At 40.0% G+C, this 27017-nt stretch overlaps 1 protein-coding gene across 4 annotated transcripts in view; it reads left to right on the plus strand.

Moving 5' to 3' along the window:
• GOLIM4 (golgi integral membrane protein 4) overlaps window positions 1-27017 on the plus strand; it is a 75013-nt gene that overhangs the window by 21948 nt on the left and 26048 nt on the right. For all 4 annotated transcript variants that reach the window (XM_082394008.1, XM_082394006.1, XM_082394005.1 and 1 more), the window contains exons 2-5: window positions 20413-20487; window positions 21769-21818; window positions 23530-23583; window positions 24892-25042. In XM_082394008.1, coding sequence (XP_082250134.1) covers window positions 20413-20487; window positions 21769-21818; window positions 23530-23583; window positions 24892-25042 — 330 coding nt within the window. The remainder of the gene's footprint in view (window positions 1-20412; window positions 20488-21768; window positions 21819-23529; window positions 23584-24891; window positions 25043-27017) is intronic.

A 27017-nucleotide genomic window follows, 5' to 3' on the forward strand; every position in this document is an offset into this window, starting at 1 on the left:
TTTCTTCCGTCCTCTCTTCCTTCCCCAGTCATCCCCACCAGGTTGAATGGGCTTCACACTCTACCACCTGGTGCCTGGCAACAAATGCCTTGGTAAGCAGCATCCATATGCATGCCACTCTGACAAGGATGTCCTAGCTTATACCCAGCAGTGTAGAGCTGGACTCGGAGGACCAGTCCTGCAGACAGCTTTCTTTCCTAACATTGTCAGCACAACTTGGGGAGCAATCCAAGATTGAGTTTCATGGCAGACTGGTACCAGTAACTTGGCCCTATGGAAAATTCACAGTCCAAGATTGACTGTAAAATTAAACTCACTCTCTAGGTATCCTTTAGAGATTTGATACCCTGAAGCAGGTATTAGCTGCTACATGGTATTTCAGTCCCTGCCTGGGGTTTACAACAGTGGAATTCAGAGGCAGCTCAGCCCTTGAGAAGCATAAGGCCGTGGGGCTTTCATGGGGGGATGTATCAGTCCCTGTACATACTCAGAGTTAACAAAACATTCAGAGCAAGGAATTTTTTAATTAAGTTCTACAGCATCCATGTAATTACTTACATTTTTCCACTCCCTCACATATTTTCTCAGTTTATCCACCCTTGTGACTCATTCAGTAGCAAAATCAGTGAAATCAGCATTCTCTTCTAGTCATCAGGCAAAATGGGTCATCTCCCTGGCCTGCTGGATTATCTGGTGTGCCCCAGAGACTCTCATTTCAGTTTAGGCCTCTTCCTGCTGCCCTATTTCCTTGTTTCCTCTTGGGTGGTTTCCACTGACCGTCAGAAACTTCTCACCATGACCGGTTTCTTCACTCCAGGTTGCTCCCTTCTGAATGTTGCATTTCTTGCATTTATTCATCATTCATGCCTAGAGAGTCCTGCCAAGATTCTGCCCTTTTCTTGCTTTAAATTCAGCGGAAATTCACTGAGTACCTATTTTGTCCCATACATAGAAATAGGCCCTAATACTTACATTATGGAATAGAAGAGTGAGCTTCAGAAAGGTTTTGTGTTCAGAATGACAAAGGTGGTATATGAGAGAAGGAATTTGAATGAAAATCTGCCCACTCTAAATTCAGGTTTCTTTCCAATTTAGCACAACTCCCGTTTCCTCTAGGTGTGCCAGGGCATTGAGAAACTCGGATGATGTGAGCTGGAAGGCTTCATTAGGTCATGCTTAAGTCTGTGCCACTGGCCATCATCCCTTTTCTGACACAGGAGGCTGCTGTAAACACGTGTGGCAGATGTGCCCTGGGCACCATTCTCTGGGTCCACCTTGAGTCTGTAATGCCAGCTCCTGGCCTGCAGGATGAAGACAAAGCTGCAGTTTTCAGTGTTGTTGTTGTTGTTGTTGTTTTTTTTTTTTTTTTTTAAGAACTGGTCTTAAAAGTAGATTTAACAATTGAGGGTAAAAAAACCTCCACTCACTAAGAGGAGCGAACTTATTAAATGTAAAGAAGTCGGGGGAACTCCCTGACCTCAGTTTTTTCAGAGTATGGTTTTAATCTTTAATCAGAAAGGTGTTACATTGAATAAATAAGCTTTCCCTTTCAGGTTATAAAGCCACGTGCCTCTGTCCAGGCAGGCCGCAGAAACTGTTTTTCTTTTTTTAAATTACTTCTTTAATAACCCTAATGAAAATGAAGGTGGTTTCCATGAGTTGAAAATTAGGCCATTATTGATTAATTTTATCATTGGAAGAGAATATTAAAAATAATTCATTTTGAGTTTTATAATGTGTTTTTAGAGGTCCTTTGAATCTGTATTTGATGAGGCAGACGATTACGTCAGATACTTTAATGAAGCTACAGTGTGAACACCCAACTCAAGAAGATGAGGAAACTATGCACTTTCCCAAAATTTGGAATGAGTGTAGACCAGGGTTCAAATCTGGACTCCAGAATTAAATACTTGGATGATCTTTGACAGGTTACCTAGCCACTCAGCCTGTTTCATTGCCTATTTGAACAAAGATTATACTTGCTCTCTGAAGTTATGAGTCTAATGAAAACATCTATTCTGTGCCTGGTACAGGGTAGACGTTTTGAAAAAGGTAGTCAACTCCACCCCACTTTAATTAGTTGATAAATTACGACTTCTAGAAAAACAAATTAAAATACTCCCCTTACTGTTGGTGAGTTAGTAACTTCATCTTTCTATACAAAGGCTTCATAGTTGAAAACTAGCTACATTACATCAAAGTTTTCATATAACACCAACTTAGAGCTTTATGTACTATTTTTATTTTCTAATGACACCCTTTTAAGATCTCCATTAGGGCAAGTATGTTTAGCATATTAAAAGACATGATGTTTTTAACAGGCATTTTTATTTCTCTCATGAAGCATATTTTGGAACGATTTTTGAAAGGCTGCTGCTTCAATCGTTAATTCATTTTACTCAGAGACTGTGAACATCAAAGCAATAAAACTCAATTAAGTGGAATAGTCAGGAAATAGAATATTCTGGTGAATTCAGTTGTCAGTGTTAAATAAAAAACATATTACCTTCTCCACCCATGTGTTTTCTGCTCTCTGTATTTAAATCATTCTATTGAATTTGAGGTTGTATTGAAAGCTCCGTACCAAGTTTTTTTCTGGTAAAAGAGAAATCAATTAAATACTTTTTGTTTCATGTTATATTATTGAAAAGCATTTCAAACTGTATTAGTTGCTTTACTTCATTGTTAAGAATGGCCATCATTAAAAACAACAGTTCTCCTCTAGGGATGAAAATGTAGATCAGATATGAAGAAGATTCAACTAAATGTATATTGTCCCTTGGACATGGCAATGAACTTATCAACAGATTTTGATCTTTCCCTTTCTTTTAGAACATGAATACAATAAAAAAAAAATTCCACTTAAGTTATGGTAAAATGAGCATTAGCGTAATTAATTATTATGATATAAACTTGAGTAATTTATGTTTGTGTAGAAATTTGAAAAGTGCAGAAAAATTTTGAGACAAAAAGTCACTCGTAATTCTTAACAACCAGAGCAATCTCTAAAGTTTTAGTGTTTAGTCTTTATTTAGAATCAAAGGCAAATGGATGTGCAGTTTTCTTTGACTAGTTTAAGCTTTTTAGAATCTGTTTAACTTGATGTTTTGCTTTATCTAGTCATATTTCCACTTTAAGTTTTAGAGAAATTTACAAACGGATGAAAAGAACAGAGATGAAACTTCCCTTTGTGGCTTAAAAACTCTGTCCTTAATCAGTATTGCATTGGGGAAACAGAAAAAAAATAACAGATTATTTTTAAACGGTTTTTATTCTGCAAGAAGTTGATATGCAAAATAGTAAATCAGGTACCTGCTTTCAGAATTCGGGAAAAAAGTTTCTCTGAAAAATAGAACCATTCAGAAGCCAAATTTTAAGAGGTTTTTTTCCACTTATTTTCTGACTTGGAGTATTGAAAGAAAAGTTTTAATCACAGTAATTTTTTGTTGGCTTGCTTTCAGGTTTTTCCATCACAATAAGGAATGTAAGCCTAACAGAAAAACGCAGCCATGAATTATCAATATTTTCTTTATCTTACATGGGTTAATTTCTGATAATTGACTGTAAGGAAAATCTTGTGAAAATTCTTTCAATCCTATAATACAGTATTATCAGATACATATTTTCATCAGATATATATCATATATAGTGATACTTTATAAACTCATTTAAATTCAGAGTGAGAAATTAAGCTCATAACATCTTTTATTTCTTAGTTATGAAGTTAAGGAATTAAAAAGTTATTTTTATATATTCCTAGTGAAACACCAGGCCAGAAAATATGAATGTGCTCTTGTTAGATTTTTATCTATGTTCTTTTCAAATTCATGAACTCTGAAAGACGAAATGATGGAAATACTCCCTTTTTGCACCTCAGATAAATATTATGTATATTTTGCATGTTGATAATGTAGAATTGTCCTTTCTGCCTTACAGGAATCGGTAAGGGCCTTTTTTCCCCCCTCAAATGCCTGTGTTGTTTTCTCTCATGCTTTTAGTATGGGGATGATTTACTGAGCTCTGACAGTACATTGGCAACAATGTTTAGATCAGAGGGTTTTTTTGTTTTTTGGGGGTTTTTTGGTTTTTGGTTTTTTATATCGTGTGCTTGTGTGTGTGTATGTGTGTGTGTTTGATAGCCTCAGAAGAAAAACTTTAATAACTGTTTAGTGCTATTTTTTTGTTTGCCTACATATACTGCTAAATGTATTTATGCCTAATGTGTATTTGTAGATTTATTGTTTTGGATCAAGAGCTACAATTCCTAATTCATAAATTTGTGGTGTTGAAGTGATAGACTACTTGTAAGTACTGTAGTTTTTATTTCATCATTGAGTAAGTAACAAAGTAGCACAAAATTATCTTCATTAAAAGTAGAACTCAAAAGTGGGTTCTTTAAAATGTTAAAAAATTTACCTAGTGAGTTCCCAAGATTCTAAAGCAAAGTTGAAAGAACCAAGCATGAATATTAACTAAAAATTGTCCCAATTCTCCTATGATAATTCATATTCAGCAGTAATTACAAAAAAAAAAACCCTTTCTTTTATCTATATACTTAAATTCATACAGCTTTATGGTGGGGTGGTGGGCATGTTGTATCAATGATTTAAAGGTGAATTTAAAGATAATAATTTCTTTCTCACAGTCTCTTGAATGACAATCACGAAATTACCGTAATAAATGGATTCCTTTTCTCATGAAGTATCTCCCCAGAAATTCAGAATAATGGAACAAGAGTACACTAAATCACTAAAAAGTTTAATGCTTCTTAAGTAAATGCCTTTTCAGTACTAAGCTAATGGCTAAAGAAAGGTCACTGGACCTTCTAATGAATAGATAGGAGTAATTTCTTATTAGCACCTTGTTCTCCCACAAATTACATGTGAATTGGGTGTAAAAAGGCTCTTTGTATATAAATTGTAAAGGACTATAAAAGCATAGTTTTGCTACCAAAAGTGGTTCTTAAAGGACACTTTTTTCCCCTGAATATATGAACACTCATCTGCAAATGTATTTAACCTCTTAGTGACAGATTTATCTACAAGGTGATAAAGAATAGAACCGAGATCTTTAGTGGAATACCTGTTTGCTCTTCCAGAGAAATTCTGATTTACACTTTGTCAATGGGGAAATAGCATAGCATCAGAGGTGAAGTGTCTAGTATGCTAATGAATCTTGTTTTAAGTTACGGTTATAATTAGTTTTATGCTATATTACTTGAAAATCAAAATGTAGTATAATAATAAATGTCAGCTACTCTTGTCCAAATTACTATAAATATTGAATTGTCAGAATCTGGAACCAGTGAGGTTATTCTGTGCCTGCACTTCCTGTTTTCACCCACCTCCCAATTACTTGCAGCTGTCAAAATAATTTTAATCATTTTCAGATACTTTGCAGAAGAAAAGGGACTTAAGCCCTTCAGCCAAAAAAGATGTTGCCCCTCCTCTTGTGGTCTTCTTTTATAACCCCGCTGGGTCCCCCTAGTCTAGTCAAGCCAGCATTCTTTCTGAGCATCGCTATTATGCTGTAAGATCTTAAACATTTATCCAGGTCATTCCACAGTTCTGATTCTGTGTCCTTGCTTGCTAAACCACATCAGAGAATCAGAGAATCTTAGAGCTGGAGGAAGCCTCAGAAATCAGTTGCTAAGCCCCTTTATTTTACCAGTGATGAAACGTATGACATTAAATAAATACCTTTCAGATTAAAAATTAAACCCAAATCTCTGGACTTCTAGCCTTTGGCCTGTTCCACCAGGAAGTGTTGCCTGCAGATATGTGCAAGTAGACACATGCAAAAATCTGCCTATTCTGAAGAATACCTGATATTTGCATTCTCCCACCTCTGTGTCCAGGCTGTTCACCAGATATGCTTGGTTATGCCCTAGTATAGGAAAGAGCAAATTGAAACATGAATCAGGCAGGGAAAAAAAGGAGCAAGGATGTATGTACTTTACTGCTTTTGTTAGTCATTCAGTATCAAAGAAGGATAATGTGTCTGTATCTTTTAGAGTTGTACCTATAGAAAAGGAGAGCCCCACCATAGAACACATTAAGTATGACAAAAGGTCTTAGTTTATATATAATAGTTTTCAACTTATTGAAAATCATAGGTGACAGATAAATCTGAAATAGTATTCTTTTGTCAAAAACTTTTTCCTAAAAAATCAGAGCCTTTCCCAGCATTCTGCTAAATTGAATCTTTCCTCTCTTATTCAAATTTATTTATATTTTTTTAAGATTTTTTTTTGATATGGACCATTTTTAAAGTCTTTATTGAATTTTGTTACAATATTGATTCTGTTTTGGTTTTTTGGCCATGAGACATGTGGGATCTTAGCTCCATTTCCAGGGATCGAATCCACACCCCCCTGCATTGGAAGGTGAAGTCATAACCACTGGGACGGCCAGGGAAGTCCCCAAGTTTATTTTACTGAGAATATACAAATCCACTTTGAAATGATTAGTGTATTGCTGATGCCACCTACTCTTCTCCTTTGCTTTAAATATGCATATTTAGAATTTTAGCATTGGAAGGACCTTGATGACTCAAATGTCCAACTACCTCATTTTATTGCTGAGGAAACAGAATTTGAAAGGTGAAGTTTCTTAAATGTGAGCACAGAACTGGTTAGTGTCTGGTAGCCTGGAGCTCAGGAATCTTGGCTTAGGCCAGTGTTATTTCCCCTAAATTACTTGAAAAATTCTCATTAAATTGTCTCTTGGCTCCATCTGTTTCTGTCTATTTCTCTGTCAGTCTGTCTCTTTATTCCTTCTCTCTCTTTTTTTCTTCTTCCAGGTTAATCCATCTCAGTTCTACTTAAGTCATTTTCAGTGGATTTAATGTGAATACTAACTATGGAATGGGTTGAAAAGAAAAACTGGAAGTTTAATTAGAATGCTGGTATCATCAACGATTTTTTTCTTTCTTTTAGCATCCAGTTATGTATGCACCTCTCTACAGATCTGGACTGTCTGTTGATTTTACTGTGCTTTCAAAGATCCCCATGTACTTTGTCAATTTAAACAATATAGATATTAGATATATTGTCTCTACCTTTCATAGAAAACCTTGAGAGGTTGCCAATGAATTCCTATGCTTATATTGGTATAAGTCAGCTGTATCAAATTTAAAGTTTCTTAGAGTTGGACTCTTAGGAATCCATCTTGATATGTAACCAAGTACAAGTTTTATATGTAAATTTTGTGAAATAATTGGTATGAAGAGTACATCGTTAACGTCATGTGCTGATTATCTTGGTTCAGTCATTTAATAAACCATCGGCAGCTATCCACTTTGTACCAGACCCAAGGCTGGGTGACAATTTGCACAGATTTGACTCTCTCATAAGTAATTCCACAAAACAGTAGGAGTGACAAATCTGTATGTAAAGTATGATAATAAGACCACGGATAGAGATTTGCTTAGGCCCCCACGGAAGAATAGACGTGGGGCATCCGTACTGCCTGGAGAAGCCTCTGGGGACCACAGTGAAGGTGGGCACTGATCTCACATGTCGGGTTTCACATCGTGGGTGACTGTGTTTACATGACGGAGGCCGATACAATTGCAGTACCTCAAGGGCTACTCACCAGAATTTCACAAAGCCCTCTGCGTCCTCCTCATGTCACATCATCATCAGAAGTCTCCTGCTGTCACCCTAAAACCCACACGTCCTGATACGTAATATACCCTTTCTTAAAGCATGAAGAAAAGATAATGTTTTTATTTGACCTTGGAGGGTCTCAATCAGTGAGCTCAGCCTTCTACTCTTAAGGGCTTTGATGGGCCTGTGCAGTGAGTGGAGATTAAGATATGACCCTTGCCCCGAATCAGGCAGTGCCCAGGATTTCAATGCAGGAGATATTCTTATTTAGAGTCACATATGATCTTAGCAAACTGAAAATATTCATTGTTCTGTAGCAAATATAAGGAAAGAAAAGAAATCATACCTAATTATACTCCTATCTCAAAGGAGAGCTTAAAATGTCCAAAAATGGAAAGAGAATGCAGGATATCACTAAGAATTCTAATCAAACTGGTGAAGCAGGTTTTAGACATCTGGTGTTGACTTTGTCCCCACAGTATCTTATCTTCTTAAGTTCCCTCATTGGTAATTGGTATAAGTAGTTAAGCAGTTTAGTTGTGGGACAAAAAAAATGTCAAGAAACGTACAAGGTGGCTGTGGAGGGTAGGCTGGGGTTTACCTCAAAGGGGTCCTTGTGTTGGGTCTTCTTAGACTTGTAAGTGATAATGAAATAGACCTTCCCAGCAGTGACCTTCTGGCTACTAGCAACTTGAGTGTTTCTTAGATTACTCTTCCTACTTCCCTGCACTATCTTGGTATCCCTCTCAAGCATTAAAGGTGTCCAACGTGGGATGCAGGGTGCGTGATGCCCTGCCCCAGCCCACAGAGCTCCCACTGTCCTCCTTGGTCCTGGACCCTCCTTTCACGCAGTAGCATAAGCCGGAAATCTTTGCACCATCCTTGGATCCACTTTGATAACGTACTTTGAGTCAGTCACTGAGGCATTTTGCATTTATTGCTTAAATACATTTTGTTTCTGTGCATTCCCCTCCCTCCATCAATAATTACTGCATATACTTGAATATTACAAAGCTAGATTCCCTTCCTCCTGCAAAACTACTCCTCAGAAAAGAGGGGGTCTCGTTGTACTGGAGTGAGCATAAAGCCTCTGCTATTTCTGGGAGCTCTCCCAATTGCTTTATTTTAAACCACAGAGCACTGTGTGAGGGAGACACACTGGCCCAAAAGGGCCTCGTTTAATGCGACTAGATATTTATGAAGGGCACCTGACAAAAATCTATTTTTTGTTTTTAAAGGATGTGGCAGCATTTAAGATAGTGTGGGTATTTATTCCCAGGAATGTGATCTCACAACGGTAAATGCAAAATATCTTTATAAATAAGCCTTTTCACTACCCTCCCCACCCCTGCAAAAACAAAACAAAACAAAAACACCCCCAATACGTTCAGGAGTTAGGGCTACCAAAAGCATGAATCTGCACCTCCAAGACAAATGGAGATGTCAGCTATCCTAATTTTTACCAAATATATGTGACTTAGGACGTTTCCAGTGACCGCATCAGACAGAGATTCCACTAATGCTGTATTCCAGTGAAGATGGGTGTGCTTCAGAAAACTGTCAGAGGACTAAAATGCTGACCTGAGGTGATGCAGACGCAGATGTCAGACATGCCTGTGAAGAGTTTGAATCAAATTGGGGAGACGCGGATGGAGGGACAAAAGTGACCTATCTAAATGTTTTATATTTCCCTATTAATTTCACTTATGTAACTGAAAATAACAAGGACCATGATCTTACGTAAACACTTGTACATTCAGAAAAGTACATGAATCTTACGTATGGAGCTCAGTGAATTCTCACAAAGCAGACAGTGTGGAATCAGACCAGGAATCAGACAGTTGCCAGCACCCAAAAATGCGCCCTCCTGCGCTCTTCTGGGAACTGCCTGTGCACCTCCCACTGCCAGTAGGCACGGTGTGAACAGGTCCTTCCTCCTCTCGCCACGGACTAGTTTCGCTTATTTTTGAATTTTCTGTAAGCAGACTCATTCAGTAAGCGCCACTTTGCTGTCTGGCTTCTTTCCTCAACATTATGTTTGTGAAACTCAAGTGTTGCTTCATTCGGTTTCTCCACGTTGCTGAGTGGTTATTTCATTTTATGAACAACCACACCTTATCCATTCTCCGGTGATAGATGTTTGTGTTGTTTCCATTTGGGGAGGGTTGTGAAGAGTCTTGTTCTTCCGAGTCTCCTCTGTGACTTCCGGTGACTGCATGCCAGCATTGGCTTGGGTACCTATGTGGGACTGGGATTATAGACCACACAGGATATCCCTCGTCAGCTCTGACGGGTGCTGGCAAACAGGTTTCTGAAGTGGTTGTACCAAGCTCCACGCCCATCAACAAGGTAGGAGGGCGCCTTTCTCCATATTCTTGCCAGCTCGGTACTTTCTGTCTTTTTTATTTTAGTCATTTTGAGGGGAGAATAGTGGTATTACGTTATGATTTTAACTTGATTTCCCTGATGACTTAACCCAGCTGACCACTTTTTCAAATATTTAACCACCATTAGGATATCCTTAAGCGTCTGTTCATATTCTTTTTCACTTCCCACTCATTTTCACTCCTCTAAAATTTTGTATATTCCAGTTGGAAACGAAATCAACTTTTTTTTTAAATCGGATTATCTTCTTGGCAGAACTGGACATCATCTTATATTGGGGCAATATGGAAGTTATTGAGGTGACCTCCTAACTGATCCATCAACCTCTCCTCTCTCTCAGATCCTCTACTCCGTCTTCCGTGCTACCCATAAAGTTATTTTCTATACGCAGATCTGATCAAGTCAATTGTAGCCCTATCCCATTCATTCTCTCCCCTCCCTGATTACCTACCTTCCTATCGATGCTATGCTAAACAGAGTGTTTCCAGAACTCCCCTTTGAAGGGTCTTGGGGAGCAGGCGTTGGGCGGGTGTCAAGGCACACTTGCTAAATATTCAGATTATCAAGGCTCTTCCCTGGAAATTCTGATTCAGTAGCTTCCAGTGGGGCCCCAGGAATCTGTGTGATGAACAAGCACTCCAGGTTATTCTTATTTTCAGGGAAGTTTGAGGAATACTACAAACAGGTTGATTTTGTTTTTGCCTCAGTGCTCTTACATGTTCTCTGTCCACTGTCTGGGTTATTCTCCTCCATTGGAAGGAAACATCCACACAGATGTTGCCTCTGGGAATCTAGACTGACTCCTGCAGGCTGAGTAAACCACTCTGTAGTCAGTGAAGTCTTACTCCCGATCTTCCTCATAAACCTAGTCCACGGTGGCTTTCCGCATCTCAGCTGATTACATGTGCTGGTTTTACCTTCAGTTTAAATTCAGAATCGGCTGCAGCTTGCACACAGTCCTACTCTCCCGTTACACTCGGGCCTGCGTGACTGCAGAAGCCCGCGACTAACTAGCTTTCCCGCTTGCATCTTGGGTCAGAGTGATCATTATTTTAAAATCTAAGTTAACATCACATGTTCCTGCTCAAAACGCTCCAGTGGCTCCCCATGTCTCTCAGAGTAAAAGCCAAGTCTTCATGAGGTCCTACAAGACCCATCGCCATCTGACGCCTTCCCCACCTTCACCCTTTGACCTTCTAGGCTCACTCTGCCTCAGTTGTTCTGGCCTCCCTGCTTTTAGAACATCCCAGGTATGGTTGCACTGTAGAGCTTTTGCACTTCCTGTTCTTTCTATCTGGAACACTTGCCCTGAGGTGTCTGTAGTACTAACTCCTTCACCACGTTTTTCAAGTGTTGGCTCAAACGTCTCCTTCTCAGTGAATCCTGTCTTGACCACCCATTTAAAACCTGATCCATCCTTCCCACAACTCCAATCTCTTATACTCCATTCTTTTCTCCCCATGGCATTCACTGACTTCTAATGTACTCTTAATTATGTTTATCATTTACATCTTTCTGCAGAATATGAGTTCCCCAAAGGCAATATTTTCTACTGTTGTGCTCACAATATATTCTCAAATATCAGAACAATGCCTGGCATGTAATAAATGCTCAGTGAATATTTGTTTGATTTGTAGAATGTAATATTCAGGATGCAATAGAGAAGAGGCCTTACATAGTATCTCTTTATAAGCCAGGTTTTTTATGAAGCCTTTTCCAGGATATGTTGCATACCTTCACATTTTGAAGTGAAAACTTGACACTGGCGTTTGGATGAAGCTGGGGTTGCTTGTGTACTGCTTCATTGGTTTGAAGGAGAAGCCAGTTGCAGCCCAGCTCATCCTCCCTGAGTTGTGTGTATTCTCTGAGATACAGGTGTTTTTTTTTAAAATTTATTTATTTATTTAATATTTATTTTTGGCTGCGTTGGGTCTTTGTTGCTGCACATGGGCTTTCTCTAGTTGTGGCGAGTGGGAGCTACTCTTCGTTGCGGTGCGCGGGCTTCTCACTGCGGTGGCTTCTCTTGTTGCGGAGCACTGGCTCTAGGCGCGCGGGCTTCAGTAGTTGCAGCACATGGGCTCAGTAGTTGTGGCTCGCAGGCTCAGTAGTTGTAGCGCACGGGCTTAGTTGCTCCGCGGCATGTGGGATCTTCCCGGACCAGGGCTCGAACCCGTGTCCCCTGCATTGGCAGGCGGATTCTTAACCACTGCACCACCAGGGAAGTCCCGAGGTGCAGGTTTATACAACAGGGTTGATACTTGAGTCCTGGATGTTAGGTTTTTCCCTAAAAAATGCCAGCAAAGATGCTGGCATTACTTGAAGTGTCCGTAGAGGCAGGTTTCCATGAAGAAATCAGATAACTTAAGAAAATTAAATGTCTTTTATGTTTGGTTCAAGCACATCGATTTTGAAAAGTTTATGCATAAATTCTTAGTCCCATTATAAAACCAATGTGCTTTTGCCTATTTTAGCCCATCTGAAGAGCATTCTTATATACCCTTGCATCAGTTTTGGGTGACCAGAAACCTAATCTTCTCTCTCATGCATTATTTCTTGAAATGCTGTGATGCAGTCCAGCTGAAATCTGATTGCTAGATAAGCACATTACTCTAGAGGGTCTATTTATATACATCTGATTTTAGAATAACTTTTACTTCTATTACTGTGAATTCGTAAGTTTCTAATGTATACGCATATGTACTTATTCACGCCTTTGAGAATGTAACTTTTACTTTGTTGAGTCCCGCATTTTCATGGGACAGGAGGATAATTTTTCTCTTAGCTTACCAAGAAATTATATGTAAAAATCTGCTGGCTCAGCAGGTCATTCTGTCATCCTGGCTTACCTAACCTTTGGTAAGCTCTGATTGTCTTCTTACTGTTTTATCTGTCTTAGCCTCCTCTCACAACCCAAATTTGTTGATTAGAAGCTTTTTATAAGAGTAATGCCTGTACTTTAGTGTCTCCCAAGGGGCCTGGAATACTGCTGGTGCTATGATAGCTCTGAGCAGCTAAGAGTAGAATTATTAGTAGCTCACCACTCAAAAGAATGCCAAGAAAAAGACTTGTGTGAAGACATATATCTTAAGTCAGCTAATATAATACTTGTTTGAAAAAGCCGAATCTCAATTAGATAGTGTCATGAGGGAAAGCCTTCGTATAGTTTTATCCGAAATAAGAAAGGCAGTTAGGCACCAATTCAAATCATGGTTAAAATTCCATTTAAATGACTTCATAAACTGTATGCATTAGCAAACTTAAAAATAGACACTTCGTGAACTATTATAGGAACTTTATTGTGCAGTAAAAAAAAAAAAAAAAAAATACAGCAATTGCCATGAAGTAGAAAAATACCTAATCATACTGTCCTTTTTTTCTCTCAGCATTCTGAAAACTTCTATATTTCAGGGCTGTGATTTAACTAATGCTAATCTTATGAGCCTATACATCAACAGATAAATTTATATTTAATCTCTATTCTGTTAGCTGTCTATTCTCTGGGATATGTGAGTACTAATGAGCCAACAAATATGGAAATTCAGTTAAAAATGCTGGGACTTAAAGGATGGCAGGCAAATGAGGAAGAGAATGAAATAGCTTCTAAATGCATTCATTTATTTCACAAGAATTATTGAATACCACTAGATATTAGGAGCTGGGGGATTGGAACTGAAGTGGTAGTGAGGGTTGGGAATATAGAAGAGAAGGAAAGAGGAGCTAGCCAATCCCAGCCTTCATGGCACCCATAGTTCATTCATTCATTCATTCATTCATTATCTGTTGAATGCCTATAACTCACTGTAACAGGGATACAACACTGAAATAAATCAAACCAGAAATTCTTGCCCTGACTGAGCTTATATTCTAATGAGATAGAAAGGCAATAAATAAGGCCCCCAAAAGTAAAAAATTTAGTAGAAAGAGTTAAGGACTAAGGAGAAAAATGAAGTGGGCAGGGAGCCTGGAAGTGTTGAGGGTGGGAAGCAGGTGGCAGTCTTAGACAGGTTGTCCAGGAAAGGATCTGATGAGGAGGTATCTTTCTAGTAAAGATCTGAGGGAAGTGAGGGAGCTAGTCGCACAGATACCTGGAGGAGGAGCCGCGGGTCTGCCAGGAAGCGGCAGTGTGAGGTGCTGAAGTGAGAGCTCGCCTGGCATGTTCGGGGAATAGTGAGGAGGCCGCTGGGGCTAGAGCAGGATGGACGATGGGGTGAAGCCTCGTGAGGGCTGTGGGTTTCGCCCAAGGCGTGGTGGGAAGCCATTGGGAGGTTTTGCCCCCAGGCCTGCAATGTGACCAAGGGAACTAACCATAATTCAATTCAGCCATCAATGGTCGAGCAGACCAGAAAGGTTGACTTGTACTGGAAGTTGTAAAACCGGAATGGGGTGAGAAGCCAAAGCTGGACTTGATGTTTTAGGAGTTACCTGTGAGAAAAACGCTCCATGAGTCAGGAGGATGGGGCAGACTTTGTGGAAAGAGTGGGGTGGAGACACCAAAGAAGAGCCTTAGGGGCACCTTTGCCCACTCACGGGGGCTGGAGGGGGATCTGGTGTGATCCTCAAAATGGTAATAGGTGTCCCCCTTCTTTTGTCTTTTTACTTGTTTTATATGGGTTGTTTTCTAAGAAGATCTTTGGTATTCTTTCTCAGACTTCTTATGAGGTGAAATTATGAAAGAAGGAAGGAAAGGTAATTGCAAAACTGTATCTATGATGTTGTCTTCATGTTAATTACCAGCTCATGGTGCAGCGGAGGAGGTGGGTGGGCAAGTGGCTGGCCTCCAGCCCACTTCTGGCCAGTTAGAACCACAGTTGAGAACTGTTCGTAAAGACATAATAAATATCTACGATTTTAGGCCTAAAAAACCAAAATAAAGCAAAACCTCAAGGGTATTATCTTCTGAGAACTATAGTGATTTCAATTTATTTTCCTTTTTTGTCATCACTCTTGCTATCCTACTTAAAGATCTTCAGCCACAATTATTAAAACACAAATTTGTTCATTTTAATTTTTATCACCTGTAAAATGATAAAGGTACTCGAAAATCAGTGTTTTCACAAGTTGAATTGTGTGCCTTTCATACCAAGACTCGGTTGTGTGTTTTTTTTAAATAAAGATAAAACCCTGTATTGTCATCAGGACTGAAAGCAAAATTTCACAGGCCGTTGCTTCTGCCAAAGAAACCTTGCCCTCTCTTGGCTTAAGGTTTTAAAACACTTAGCAGTGTTTTCTGTCTAATTTTAAACTGTTGTTTTCTAATTCTGAATTGGAGCAGTTTGTCATGGATGAAATGTCATAGATGTATATTTTACCCCTATGTGGATGCATGCACCTAATTTCTCTGTGCCTTTCGGATGGAAGTCAGAGTTAAAATGGAAAATTGCTGTCGGAAGCTGGCATATTTTTAAACTCTTGAGTGAGTTAAGGGGGGAATAAAAACTCTTTCCACCCTTGACTGCATGGAAAATATTAAACTCCTTGTCAGTAAGCAGGGGAGATGATGAGTATTGTGGATTTTCATCTTTCTCTCACAAGTTCTTATGATTCACATCCTATCCCCGTTGTAGTGTTGGTCTGCATTAATGATCTTGAATGCCGAGATTGAACCATTATTTTTATACTTATTTTTTTCTTGAACCTGATGGGTGCTTTGAGAATATTAATTATATACCTTTTTTGTTGCAAAGGTTCTAGCAGTTTGGTTTCATCTTGACTGATGCCCTTGACTTCAGAGTATAAATAGAAAAATAGAGATAGGTGACAGGGATTGATTAGCAATCTTCCTTCTAAGCAAAACAGTAAATAAACCTATCTAGATAAATCACCAGCCCCAAAGCCTGGAGAATGCATGCTAAAGAATTAAGGGTTGTGTGTGTGTGTGTGTGTGTGTGTGTGTTTAATTGATAGGGAAATTTTCTAGAAGAGCCACAAGAACACAAAGATTCTATCTGGTCCGTTTTGCTGTTCTTCAATTTTTATTAGAAAATAGGCTTATAGGTTTTACTAAGCTATTAGAATGATTATTTGCAACCCTCCCCCCTTTTTAAGGGAATTTTTTTTTTAAAGTAACAGGAAACTGAGATCAGTATTTCATTGCTGTTTCAAGTCTCTCTCTCAATATATATGTGTATTACTTTGTTATTATTAGACTTTAATTGTAGGGTTGAAAGAGCTCAGGGAATCACCTGATTCATCCTCTGGCACTTTTAAGCCATCACAGATAGCTGAAAAAATATTTTAGTATTTTTCTGGCATTTACTCTGTGCCCTGCCGTGTTTGAAGCACTTCACGTAAATTAACTCATTTAGCCCTGACATCCACCCAAAGGGATGGGCACTGTTTTTATTCCCGTGTACCGTATAAGGAAACTGAAGCACAAAGAAGTTCAGCAACTCTCCCCATAAGGAATGGATCTGGGACTTGAACCCAGACACCAGAGTCTGTGCTCTTGACCTTTACGTACCGCCTGCCTCTTTCCTTCTCCCATTCTTTCTAGAGTTCCAATTCTAAGGGTTAATTTTTACTCTCACTTTCCTTTACCTAACGTGGTTTCCTCAGCCTATAGTTTAAGGTTCCTTTTCGGTTTTGGGTTTTTTTTTTTTCCTTTTTCTGAGCACTTCTCCAGCTTTCCGTCAGTCACTGCTGCCCCATTCTCTCACCTTCCTCCTCGGTGATATTCTCCATCCCTCAAACCATTGCTGAATTCTTAGGTTGTATATCAGGACTAAAGCTGGTGGCTGTCATAATGGCCAGTTCTGAGTAAGACAATATTAATCGTACAGTTACCTCACGGTTCCTCACATACAGCCTCTGTTCCTGTTCACCACATCTTTTTTCTGCTGCATTTGCAAAAGCACGTTATTCATGCCTTAGGTCACGCTATGAGTGATGCCATTTTATGGATTCGTGGCTAGTCTCAGATTTCCCAAGACCTTTGGATGTGGACTGTAATCCATAAACATGCTCTCCTCTTTGTGGACATTGTATAGCATCTCTTTAGGTGATTTAGGAAAGTGTCTAACTGTGTATCCTAGGATCTTCTAGCTCTTGAGACACGCTGCTCTTAAGATGTCGAATGTGTAAATCCCCATTATACATACAACTGTCAAAGACAGTTTGGTCGATGGGGACTTTAGACCGGCCGTTGGCACATTATCCTCCTGGCTGAATCGCAGGGAAGAGAGTAAAGCACGGAGCACCGTCTCCCCTACCCCCCACATAGAGCACTCCTCACCCCAGTCCCCACACCCCCTCTCCGCTAGGTGGGATCTAGTGGCCCCTCTGCCCTTATCGAAGATGAAACCTGCAGATGAGTTTTCTGCTGCCTAAACCAAAGGTAAGCGTTCCGCCGTCACCAAGTGCCACGTGACGTTGAGTGACTGCTGCCGTATCTTATTAAGTCAGGAAGAATTTCACAGGATTATAAGTTGTAACTACAACGTTTGCCGCCATCCTTACCCTTCCATGATAATAGTTAACATCTAGAGTCTGAGGTGGCTGGGGACGGTGGTGAGCAGTCCCCCACGTGTGTTTTCTTGGCTGTGCTGCTGCTGGGTTTTGTTGTTGTTGTTATCTTGGGTGTTGCTGGGCTGGATTGTCTCCCCATAATGGTCCTGACCCCCATTCAGGAGCCCCCTAGACTCAGGACCCCTGCTGCCACTTTTGACTCCGTTAGAGCAAGATCTTGACTACTTTGCCTGTTGACCCTTCTTTGCAAGTGATGTACATGCTTGCTGAAATTGTCTGCAATATGTCCAATTAGTGCACCCAGATTCCCTATTACCCGGCATGTTTATGTTCCTGTGACCCTCTACCCAGACCGTGGGAACTTTGGCCAGTGGATTGGAGATGAGGGAGTGTTTTTCCTTCCAGCTGGGGAGCTTAGGTGTTCCCATGGCATCCTGTTCTTGCCTGTGTATAGCATGGTAACACTGTAATTTATCTATTCCCCTGTAAGCCTCCACTACCTGACGGACATTCTCAAAGACTGTGAGCAGGCAGTTCTGGGTTTGGCTTGGTGAGGTTCCCCAGCACTAGTCTTTGTTTTCCCTCCCTCGTTCCAAATGTCATTCAAGATGGTAGTGTTAGTACCAATCCAAGGAACCTCTTGGTTTTAATAGGCTTTCAGGAATTGGCCGAGAGACTTATATACTGTACACCTATATGGTTGAAAAAAGTCTAATTTCTCAACAATGGACTTGGAACCAAGCTTTTTGGAACACAGCTGCCTTTAGTCCGATTTCAGCACCTCTGTGTCTTTGTCCCTGTGATGTGTCTTCCAGCAGTGCCTTTCTCCTGTGGTGCTCCCATCTGCCAACTTGTTCTTCACTCTCAAAGCCAGCCAAGAGATTGTCGCCTCTGAGAATCTCCCCTCGCTCCTCTCCCATCCAGAGCTCACCCCTCTCTTTCACTGGGTGAAAGAGTCCCGATGGGCTTCTGCCTGTTTTCATTTCATTATGCCAAATGCATTTAGCTCTAATTATTTAAAATTACCTAATCTATCTCCTGTGTTGGACTAGAGCTTCTTGAGGCCAAGGCCCATGTCTATTCATTTTGCATTTCTACTCATAATATGGGGCAGGTCCATCACAGCAGCTCAATAAATGTGGAGCTGGATTAGATCCCTTTGTAATAATAGCACTGGGGGAGGGGGAGGGATTATCTGGTGAATGGAATAGGAACCCAAGTGGAGAAAGGGAATGGAGCAGGTCATTATTTCGATGACTAATGGGAGGCTGAATTGAGGGGAAAGATGAGTTTGGGGCAGGCATGCCATCAGGGGACGACACCACACCAGTTTGGGTGGCGGCAGGCCTTCTAGGAGTTCTGGACTGAGATGCTAGCAGAGGTGTGAGGAGAGCTAGGGGCTGTGGGAGTTGTAGATGGAGCCCTGGGAATGGCAGGTTGCTATGGGACGCCAAGATGAGAGGTGCAGTGTTGGGAGAAGGGGAAGGACCCTGGAGATGATGGGCGTGTTGGAAGGAGGGCAGAGATAGCTGGTAACTGGCAGGGGTGGCAGTGGGGAAAGGGTGGGGGGAGGGAGGGGCAGGGGGTCCATCGGCAACAAGCAGATGTCAGGGAGGGGAGTTGCTGGGACCACGGCAACTTCAGGTGGCCAGCAGTGTCGGGCAGTTGTATGCACTGGACGACGGACAGTCAGTGACTGGTGATTGAACTGTATCTTTGGGAGTCATGGGGAGCTAGGGATGGTAAAAGAACCAAGTGACGGGCTTGGCTGAGCTTGCAGGGAATGAGATCATTTGTGACCATAATGCTGAACAAACAGGATTAAAGGGCGCGTCAGAAACGTAACTTTGTTCTCTCTGCCTCTCCCCTCCTCTCCCCTATTCCAACCACTCTGCGGAGCTGGGTTTTCTGTCCCTGCATGAAATCTAAGACAGACTTCACTACTTTTCAGCTTCTCTCAGATCAAAAAAAATCTTCCAGTAACTTTTATCCATAAACACAGTCTTGTTTAGTAAGGATCATGTCTGGTCTAGTCCAGTGCAGTAATACATATTTTTTTCATTTAAAGGTAAAGCTTCTAGCACTCTTGCAGCTCCCATTTGCTGTAGATGTGAAACCTGTAGTGGGGGAGAGAGTCCCGATGGGCTTCTGCCTGTTTTCCCCCTAACTCATCTGCTCTCTCTCCCCGACTCACCAGGCAACTCCAGCTACTTCAGAGTAGATGGGGGAGGTGGGGTTGGTAAAATGCAGGAAGGTCCTACAGCAGGACATCAGTTTGCCTTGGGTTTCCTGCCATGGCAGATGTAAACCTGACTTGTTCCTTTGTGGGCACTTGTATAGGTTCTTTAGTGGGAAGAGTCTCTCCCTCCTTCATCTCTGTGGCTATCTTACCTAAGTTTTTCCTGACATGGTGGAATCCACCTCTTCTTTCAGCAAACCTTACTATGCTGCTGAGGTTTCCTCACCCACCCAGGCATCTTTAACTGAGACTCACTCAGCTCATGTTGACTTGGCAGTACTTATGGGATATCTGGCTGGAAATCCTCTCCTAGCACCTGAGAGAGAGGTGGGAGCTGGACACACAGATGTGAGGGTCAATGCTGTGTAGATGTTGGCTGAAGTCGTGAGCGTGGACACGCTTGTCCGGGAAGAGACCTGGAACCTCACAGAGACTCATGTTCCAGAAGCAGGAGGGCAAGGAACTGGCCAAGAAGGTGGAAACCTCTTCCAGAGTGCTGGTTTTACAGAGGGGCAGACCGCATAGGAGTCAGCCCAGAATTATGTCTATTATCGTTTCCATCTTCTACCAAGAATGTGGAACTTAAAATGCATACATTTTAATTTTAATTGTGAAAGGACTCTAAGCTGTCTTCTTCCTGTTTTGAAAATTGATGTTAATTTTACCTTAGAATTTCTAATTCTTTGAAGATAAGTTTTAACTTTTTTTTTTCCAGTTGTGTATGAACACAGATCAAGATTAGAGAAATCCTTGCAAAAGGAAAGACTTGAACATAAGAAAGCGAAGGAAGGTAAATAAATAATGTAATTTGTGTTCTGTGTTTTTATCATACTCTTCTTTGAAGCATCACGTACTTGCTTTACTATTTTTTTGGCGAAGAAATTTTTCAAATCACCCAAAGTCAGTTTTATTTGGTGGGTGGAGAAGGAGATACCAAGCAATATGCTATACGTTGTGCGACAAAATAATTCCTGCTCAAGACTAGATTTAGAATCTTTCATTCAGTTGGTGCCACTTTGAGGTCATTCATATATTGGTTATATGTATTGCTTTGGAAATAACACACAGTTTTTCTTTGAATATTATCAATGCATACGTTACTAACACCTGAAACTTCTGTCCACAGGCATCCAGGAAAGTAACAGCATGCATTGTCCAGAATATGACAAACGTTATATAAACATATATGTATACATGTACATTTAGAACGTAATGAATTGATCTTATCGTACGATGTCTTTTAAGTTATACGCCTGTTTTCATCTTGTGGTAAAGGCTTTACTGGCACAACTGATTGGTTTGGTTTGAAAAATTAACATTTAGCACAGGTATTAGGCAATGCTGTTGATTTTTATCAGAGTTTTTCTATAAAGCATGGAGCTTATACAGGTTGTGATTTGAAATTACCTGCATTCTATTTTTATTTATTCATCTTTTTGGTAAATCTTGAGATTGAAGTGAGGTGTTCCGTCTGATTACCTTGGTGTGAGGTAGAATGAGGGAGAACAGAGGAGGGCAGTGTGGGCTAGGATGTTTTACTGAGATGTTTAAGATCATTAAAATGCTTTGATAGGATTTGGATTTCCCTTGTCTTTGAAAGCAGAGTGATTTTATAGAGCCATCTAGTGGATAATAAAGCTTTAAGAGCATTAAAGGTGGTTTGCACAGCTTGATTTCCTTTTCAGGTCCTGAATGATTTTCGTGTGCCATCTAGTGGCTGGCAATAAATCATCTCTGTCCTTAGGTGCACTTCATGTTTTTTTTCTCCTTAATTTCATGGACAGTTCATCACCAAGTACACATTCTAAATGAACTTTTAATCAGTTGGTTATAGTGTGTATTTTGTTGATACAAGATTCACAACTTTAAGGTAAAGAGGAAAATTATATAACAGTTTTTTTCAACTCTTTCTAAAGCATTAAAAGACAAAGTATATAAGTCACCAAGTAGATTGTTTTAAACGTGAAACATTTTTTAGGTCTGAGTAAAGTACGCCTATGTTCTTTTAGATGTCTAAAAATGCCACAGTGAATTAACTTTTACTCTCTTTTCTCCATTTTGTATTTTCTAGATTTTCTGGTTTATAAATTAGAAGCACAAGAAACACTAAATAAGGGAAGGGTGAGTTTTTTTTTCTCCCTTAATTTTTTATTTCACGAAACTTGAAAGAGGGGGAAATACAGCGCAAAACCTTTTACTCTGTTGATCATTAGGATTGAAGGGCTGAGATACATTTCCCTGCCTCCCTCCTTCCCTCCCTCCCTTCCTCTCTCCTTTCCTTCCTTCCTTCCCAAGAGATTCTCAGAGGAAGACCTAAAAACTGTTCTTTTGAAACCTACCTTCCTTTGTTTGTCACATTACTGTGATAGTGATAAATTGGAAATAGCCTTAATGTTCAACCATAAAGAGATTATTTTTATTCACTCATTTATTAATTTGTAGTCTCTCTTTTCTACAGAATGTGATATTTATTTTCATTTGCCTTTGCACGACGTTACTGTCACTTGCATAGACATTGCTGTGTAATGTCTGGCACGGTACCTGGCCTAGAGTTCCCATGTTCAAAAACATTTGTGGAACGAATGAATACATAAATGATATTGGCAGTTTAAAAAGTTTTAAAGTCCAAATTAACTGGAGAAAAACAAGTTTTTCTCTTACGTTAAGAAAAATATGTAAGCATTGGTTGAATAAAGCATTGGCGTTTTGGGGTATTAAAACTGAGAAGAGCCTGTCCCTTGAATAGCTAGGAGGCTGTCGGCTTTCAACTCTTACCTGCTTTTAAAAGCCCTAGCCAGAATTGTGTGTGTTCTGTTGTGCATTTTGTAATGTAATTTATTACAAATTAAAATGGTAAAGTTATCAAATAAAATGATAAAGCAAAAATGCAGTTCATTTAGAAGCTGCAAGAATATGAAAGAAAGAAGTAATTGAGGCTGTGCTTGTACCGGTGACGGGTAAAGCAAGGAGTGGGGCACATAAGATAGAACAACACAGCAGCCTGGGGAGAGAAAACTTTCAGGCGGTTTGTGGTTTGCACACTCACTGGTTATGGTTGCCCAGGACTGCACTTGTGTGAGGTCCACATGTGAAGATACTCCACTGGCACACAGAGACACACTCCTGGAGCGCGTGCTTCAGCCATAGGTATAGGCTCAAGTTTCGGTCCTGGCTCTGCTACTAAAGGAAATGTTTGCCCTGGCCTGTTCCTTAGCCTTTCTGTTTCTCACTCTGTGAGTTGGAGTCTAGTTGGGGTAAAGTCACATATGTAGAATTTCTTAGCGCTGAAGCTCAAGGCAGGAAAGTGCCTTTTCTCTCCCTTCCCGGAAGCCATGCGAAGCTGGTGAGGCCTGGTTTATCTCCTTTTCCCCTTGGAGCACCGGGCACAATATATTGCGCCATATCAGCCACATGCGGTGCTGCATCTCAGGACAAGTTTCCCTGTGCCTCTGGCATCAGTTTTTCTTCTCAGTATGAGAGTGGAAGTAAACCACCTCCAAGGGCCCTGTCAAGCTGCTGTTTGTTTCTTTGTCCATGTCCATGATTTTTCCATGAGGGGATAAAATGGATGGATCTAATCCGTGGATCCATCAGGATCCATGTCCTGATTTTTCATTATTAAAGTCTAGCAAACTTAGAGCAATGTGAAAACTTCATTTCTGCTATTAAGTAAGGAGATGGCCTCAGAATTGTCCTGTTTCGAGCTTAGAGTTCATTTTCACTTAACACAAGTGAAATGAGTGAAATCCTTCCATTAAGACCTTTAAGCTCTGGTTAGCAAAAGAGCCAAATTTGTTACTTTTGTGTTAACTGTTTGCTTTTCAATTTACAGCAAGATTCTAATAGCAGGTACAGCGCGTTGAATGTCCAACATCAGATGTTAAAGGTGAGTAATTTAAAGTTGTTCTTCGTGAGTGAATCAAAGGATTAACTAAGTAACTTAAGTGATCAAGGAAAGTTTACAGAAAGTTGATTTGTATTGTGATATGGTATATTAAAGTCATTTCTGGCTAAAAGTGATACATAATTGTAATGCTCCATCATGTTTTATCACCTGATTACAAAGAACATATTTAGCTCATTACACATTTTTTCTAAATCAAGCTCTCTGGTCACCTAATTTTTAATTTTGTTCTCTATCCTTTAAGGATTTTTGTTTGTTTTTTAAATCTAATTTCTCAGAGTGGTTTTTCTTAGGTATTTTCTTTTATCTTAGTCGCACTGGAGGCAGTAGAAGTATTAAAATGTTGCCTTCCTGTTACTAATGTGTAATAAGTGTTCTGCCTACCACAGGAGCACAATTTATGTTTAAAGATTCTCCTTCCTTGGTTCTTGGATAAAACTCATTATTGTGTCAGGAAAATTGAAAAAAAGAGAGAGAGAGAGAGATGCATTATTTCTGTTCAGGCCAGAAGAGATGAGCAGCAGACATTATGCCACCCTGCACAGCAGGGAAAAAAACCACGCCACTGTCTCCAGCCCCTACCCCCCAGCTTTTTGTTTGGTGTTGTCTTTTCTCCTATATCAGTAGGGCATATGCTTTTTATAGAAACCAGCATCTTTCCTATTATCAAGAAAGCAATACATGAATTAAAGCAGACCACCCTTTCACATTAAGCATTTGGAGACTGTAGAATTTATCTAGATTGTGATTACAGTACTATAGTCAGGAGTAATATATGTAAGAATCATTCTATAAGCAATAGATTTATTACTTCCCCCAAATGGAAAAAAGTCTTTTTTTCCCCCCTTCTTTAAACTGGGTTACCAGGAAGGCTGAAAATCAAAGAAGGGAAATAAAAAATGTTGCTGGGAAAACATCAGATTGAAAGAGGCAGTCTAGAGTATCCACGGAGGGGTAATTTTTTCATTAGCTTTACCCTGTTTCCACAGTAACTTGAGTCCCTGGGAATTTCCCCAGATCCCTTCCTTTTCCATCTCTCATGCAAAATTCCAACTTCTTGTTGTTCCCATTAATGTTAAAAATTCAGGAGAAAATTATTTTTGGCCATGATCGCAAACTATTCATTTGGAATGGAAGGGAGCTGCACAAATTCAAAGCAAGCTGAGGAAAACTAAGTCTACTTCTTCATTTGTGCTTACTTTCTGGCAAGAGAAAGGCTACGCTATCGAGAGACAGATTCTGATATAATTTAGAGAATGTACATCCCTGCTAAAGTTTTCATCTTTGCAGAGTCAACATGAGGAGCTAAAGAAACAGCACAGCGACTTGGAAGAGGAACACCGCAAGCAAGGAGAAGACTTCAGTAGGACATTTAATGACCACAAGCAGAGATACCTGCAGCTGCAGCAAGAGAAAGAACAAGAGCTTTCTAAGCTAAAAGGTATTTGGAAACCTAATTAGTCAGTGTGCATGGAAATGAATACTCATATTAACGTTTGAATAGAACAATAGACTTTTGTTTTATTTTGTTTGTTGCTTGGTGATTGATTACCTTACATGTGGTCCTTTACCAGTTACTTCTTACTTCTTTATGAAGTTTCACACTTATACTTATCTCTTTGGGTTCGTTTAGGGAAACAGAATAGAATACTTAGTGTTTCTCAACGGGGCACATTGGCCATGTTGGGCAAGACAGTTTTCTTTTTAAGTGTGTTGTGAGACATTTAGCATCTCCGACCCCACCCACAAAATGCCATCAGTGCTCCCCAGTTACAGTGATGCATTTCCAAATCTCCACAGGGGCATAAAGACTCTCTGTTGATCGCTAATAGTAGCTTCAAAAAGCTCAGGCTCTGGAGTCAGACTGCCCTGGTGAATCTTGGCCTCTTCAATGACTAGTTTATATCTGACCACAGGCAAGTTGTGTAGTGTAAACCGTCCTCATCTGTAAAAGCGGGATATTCATAAAAAGTATCAACCTTGTAGAGTTGGTATGAGGATTGCATTATGCAGAGCACCTAGAACAGTTACTGGTACATGGTAGACCTTCAGTCTATATTAACCACCATCAGCATCAGCATCAGGTATTTTCATAGTAATATGGAACAAAATATATCACTTCTAAGTACATGTGAGTTCTGGAAAAGGGCAATAGCATATTCTACAATCACCTATCCAGGTACTAAATAAGTTTAAAGTGTGAGATTTGGTTTAAAAACATACATGGTGCTTGCAGAAACACGGGTGAAATCCTGGTGCTTTGCAAAAACACGGGTGAAATCCTGGTGCTTGCAAAAACACGGGTGAAATCCTGGTGCTTTGCAAAAACACGGGTGAAATCCTGGTGCTTGCAAAAACACGGGTGAAATCCTGGTGCTTTGCAAAAACACGGGTGAAGAACAATTTCCTGGTTTTATATAAAATGTCATCATAGAAAGAAATTGTGTGAAGGGTCCTTTGGACTTTTCTGCGCTTTTTTTTGCAATGCTTTGTCTCAAAGTATTACAAAATAATAGGCTAATAACAGTATTCCAAAATAATAGGAATACTTTGTAAGTATTCCAAAAAGGCACCTGGGAGTTAAATAGCCACTGAGGCAGTTTACAAAGGGTTGAGGTGGTCTTGATGGAGCCAGATGTCAGCAGGTGACACCCAAGAGATGTAGACATGTAGGGGCCTTGGCTTGTTGGTGGTGAGCCAGGTGGTGAGGAGTCAGTAAGATAACAAAATAGAGAAAGGAAGAGACTAAACACTGAAAGTCCTTACAAAGGTGGTAAGAGGAAGAGAGAACCAGAAGACTCCATTGTGCAGACAGCACTTGCCACCCTGGGGATGCTACACCTTTGTGGTGAAGGAGGACATTTGACTTGTAGGATCCACTGTTTAGCATTTTCAAACCTGAGCCAAGCTGAGGAAATATATTTAATTATATTGCTATTAAGGAGATCCATTAAGGAGTGAGAAGTAAAATTTTCTAGGTGTCTGACCTTGGCATGCTTTACATAATTTAGTTCATTCAATTTTAGTAATAGCCCTAAAAGGCATATTATCTTGTGTCTACTCTATAGTTACTTCTTTCTTTGAAACCAAGTCCATGTATAGTAAAATTTTAACAAGAAATCAGAACCATGGAAAATAGGAGGATACTTGTCTGTGAGTTCTGCATACTCAGATAGTTCAAGCCTGATGGCCTGGTCTGAGCTTCCTAGAACCCAGAACAAAAGGAGAAATATAGAAAGTGATAGGGCTCTTGTCATCAGAAGAGAGAATCTACCAATACCTTGGTGGGTGAGGGAGCGACAGAGAGAGACAGAGATGGAGACAGAGGGCGAGAGAGAGAGAGAACAGTATTTTTGGTGTCAGTTAATTTTTGGAAGAAGTTTCTCAGAGAGACTTCAAACAACTTAATGTGACAG

Source organism: Balaenoptera borealis, assembly GCF_965194805.1.
Source record: "Balaenoptera borealis genome assembly, chromosome: 5".
In the NCBI taxonomy this organism is placed as follows: Eukaryota; Metazoa; Chordata; class Mammalia; order Artiodactyla; family Balaenopteridae; genus Balaenoptera; species Balaenoptera borealis.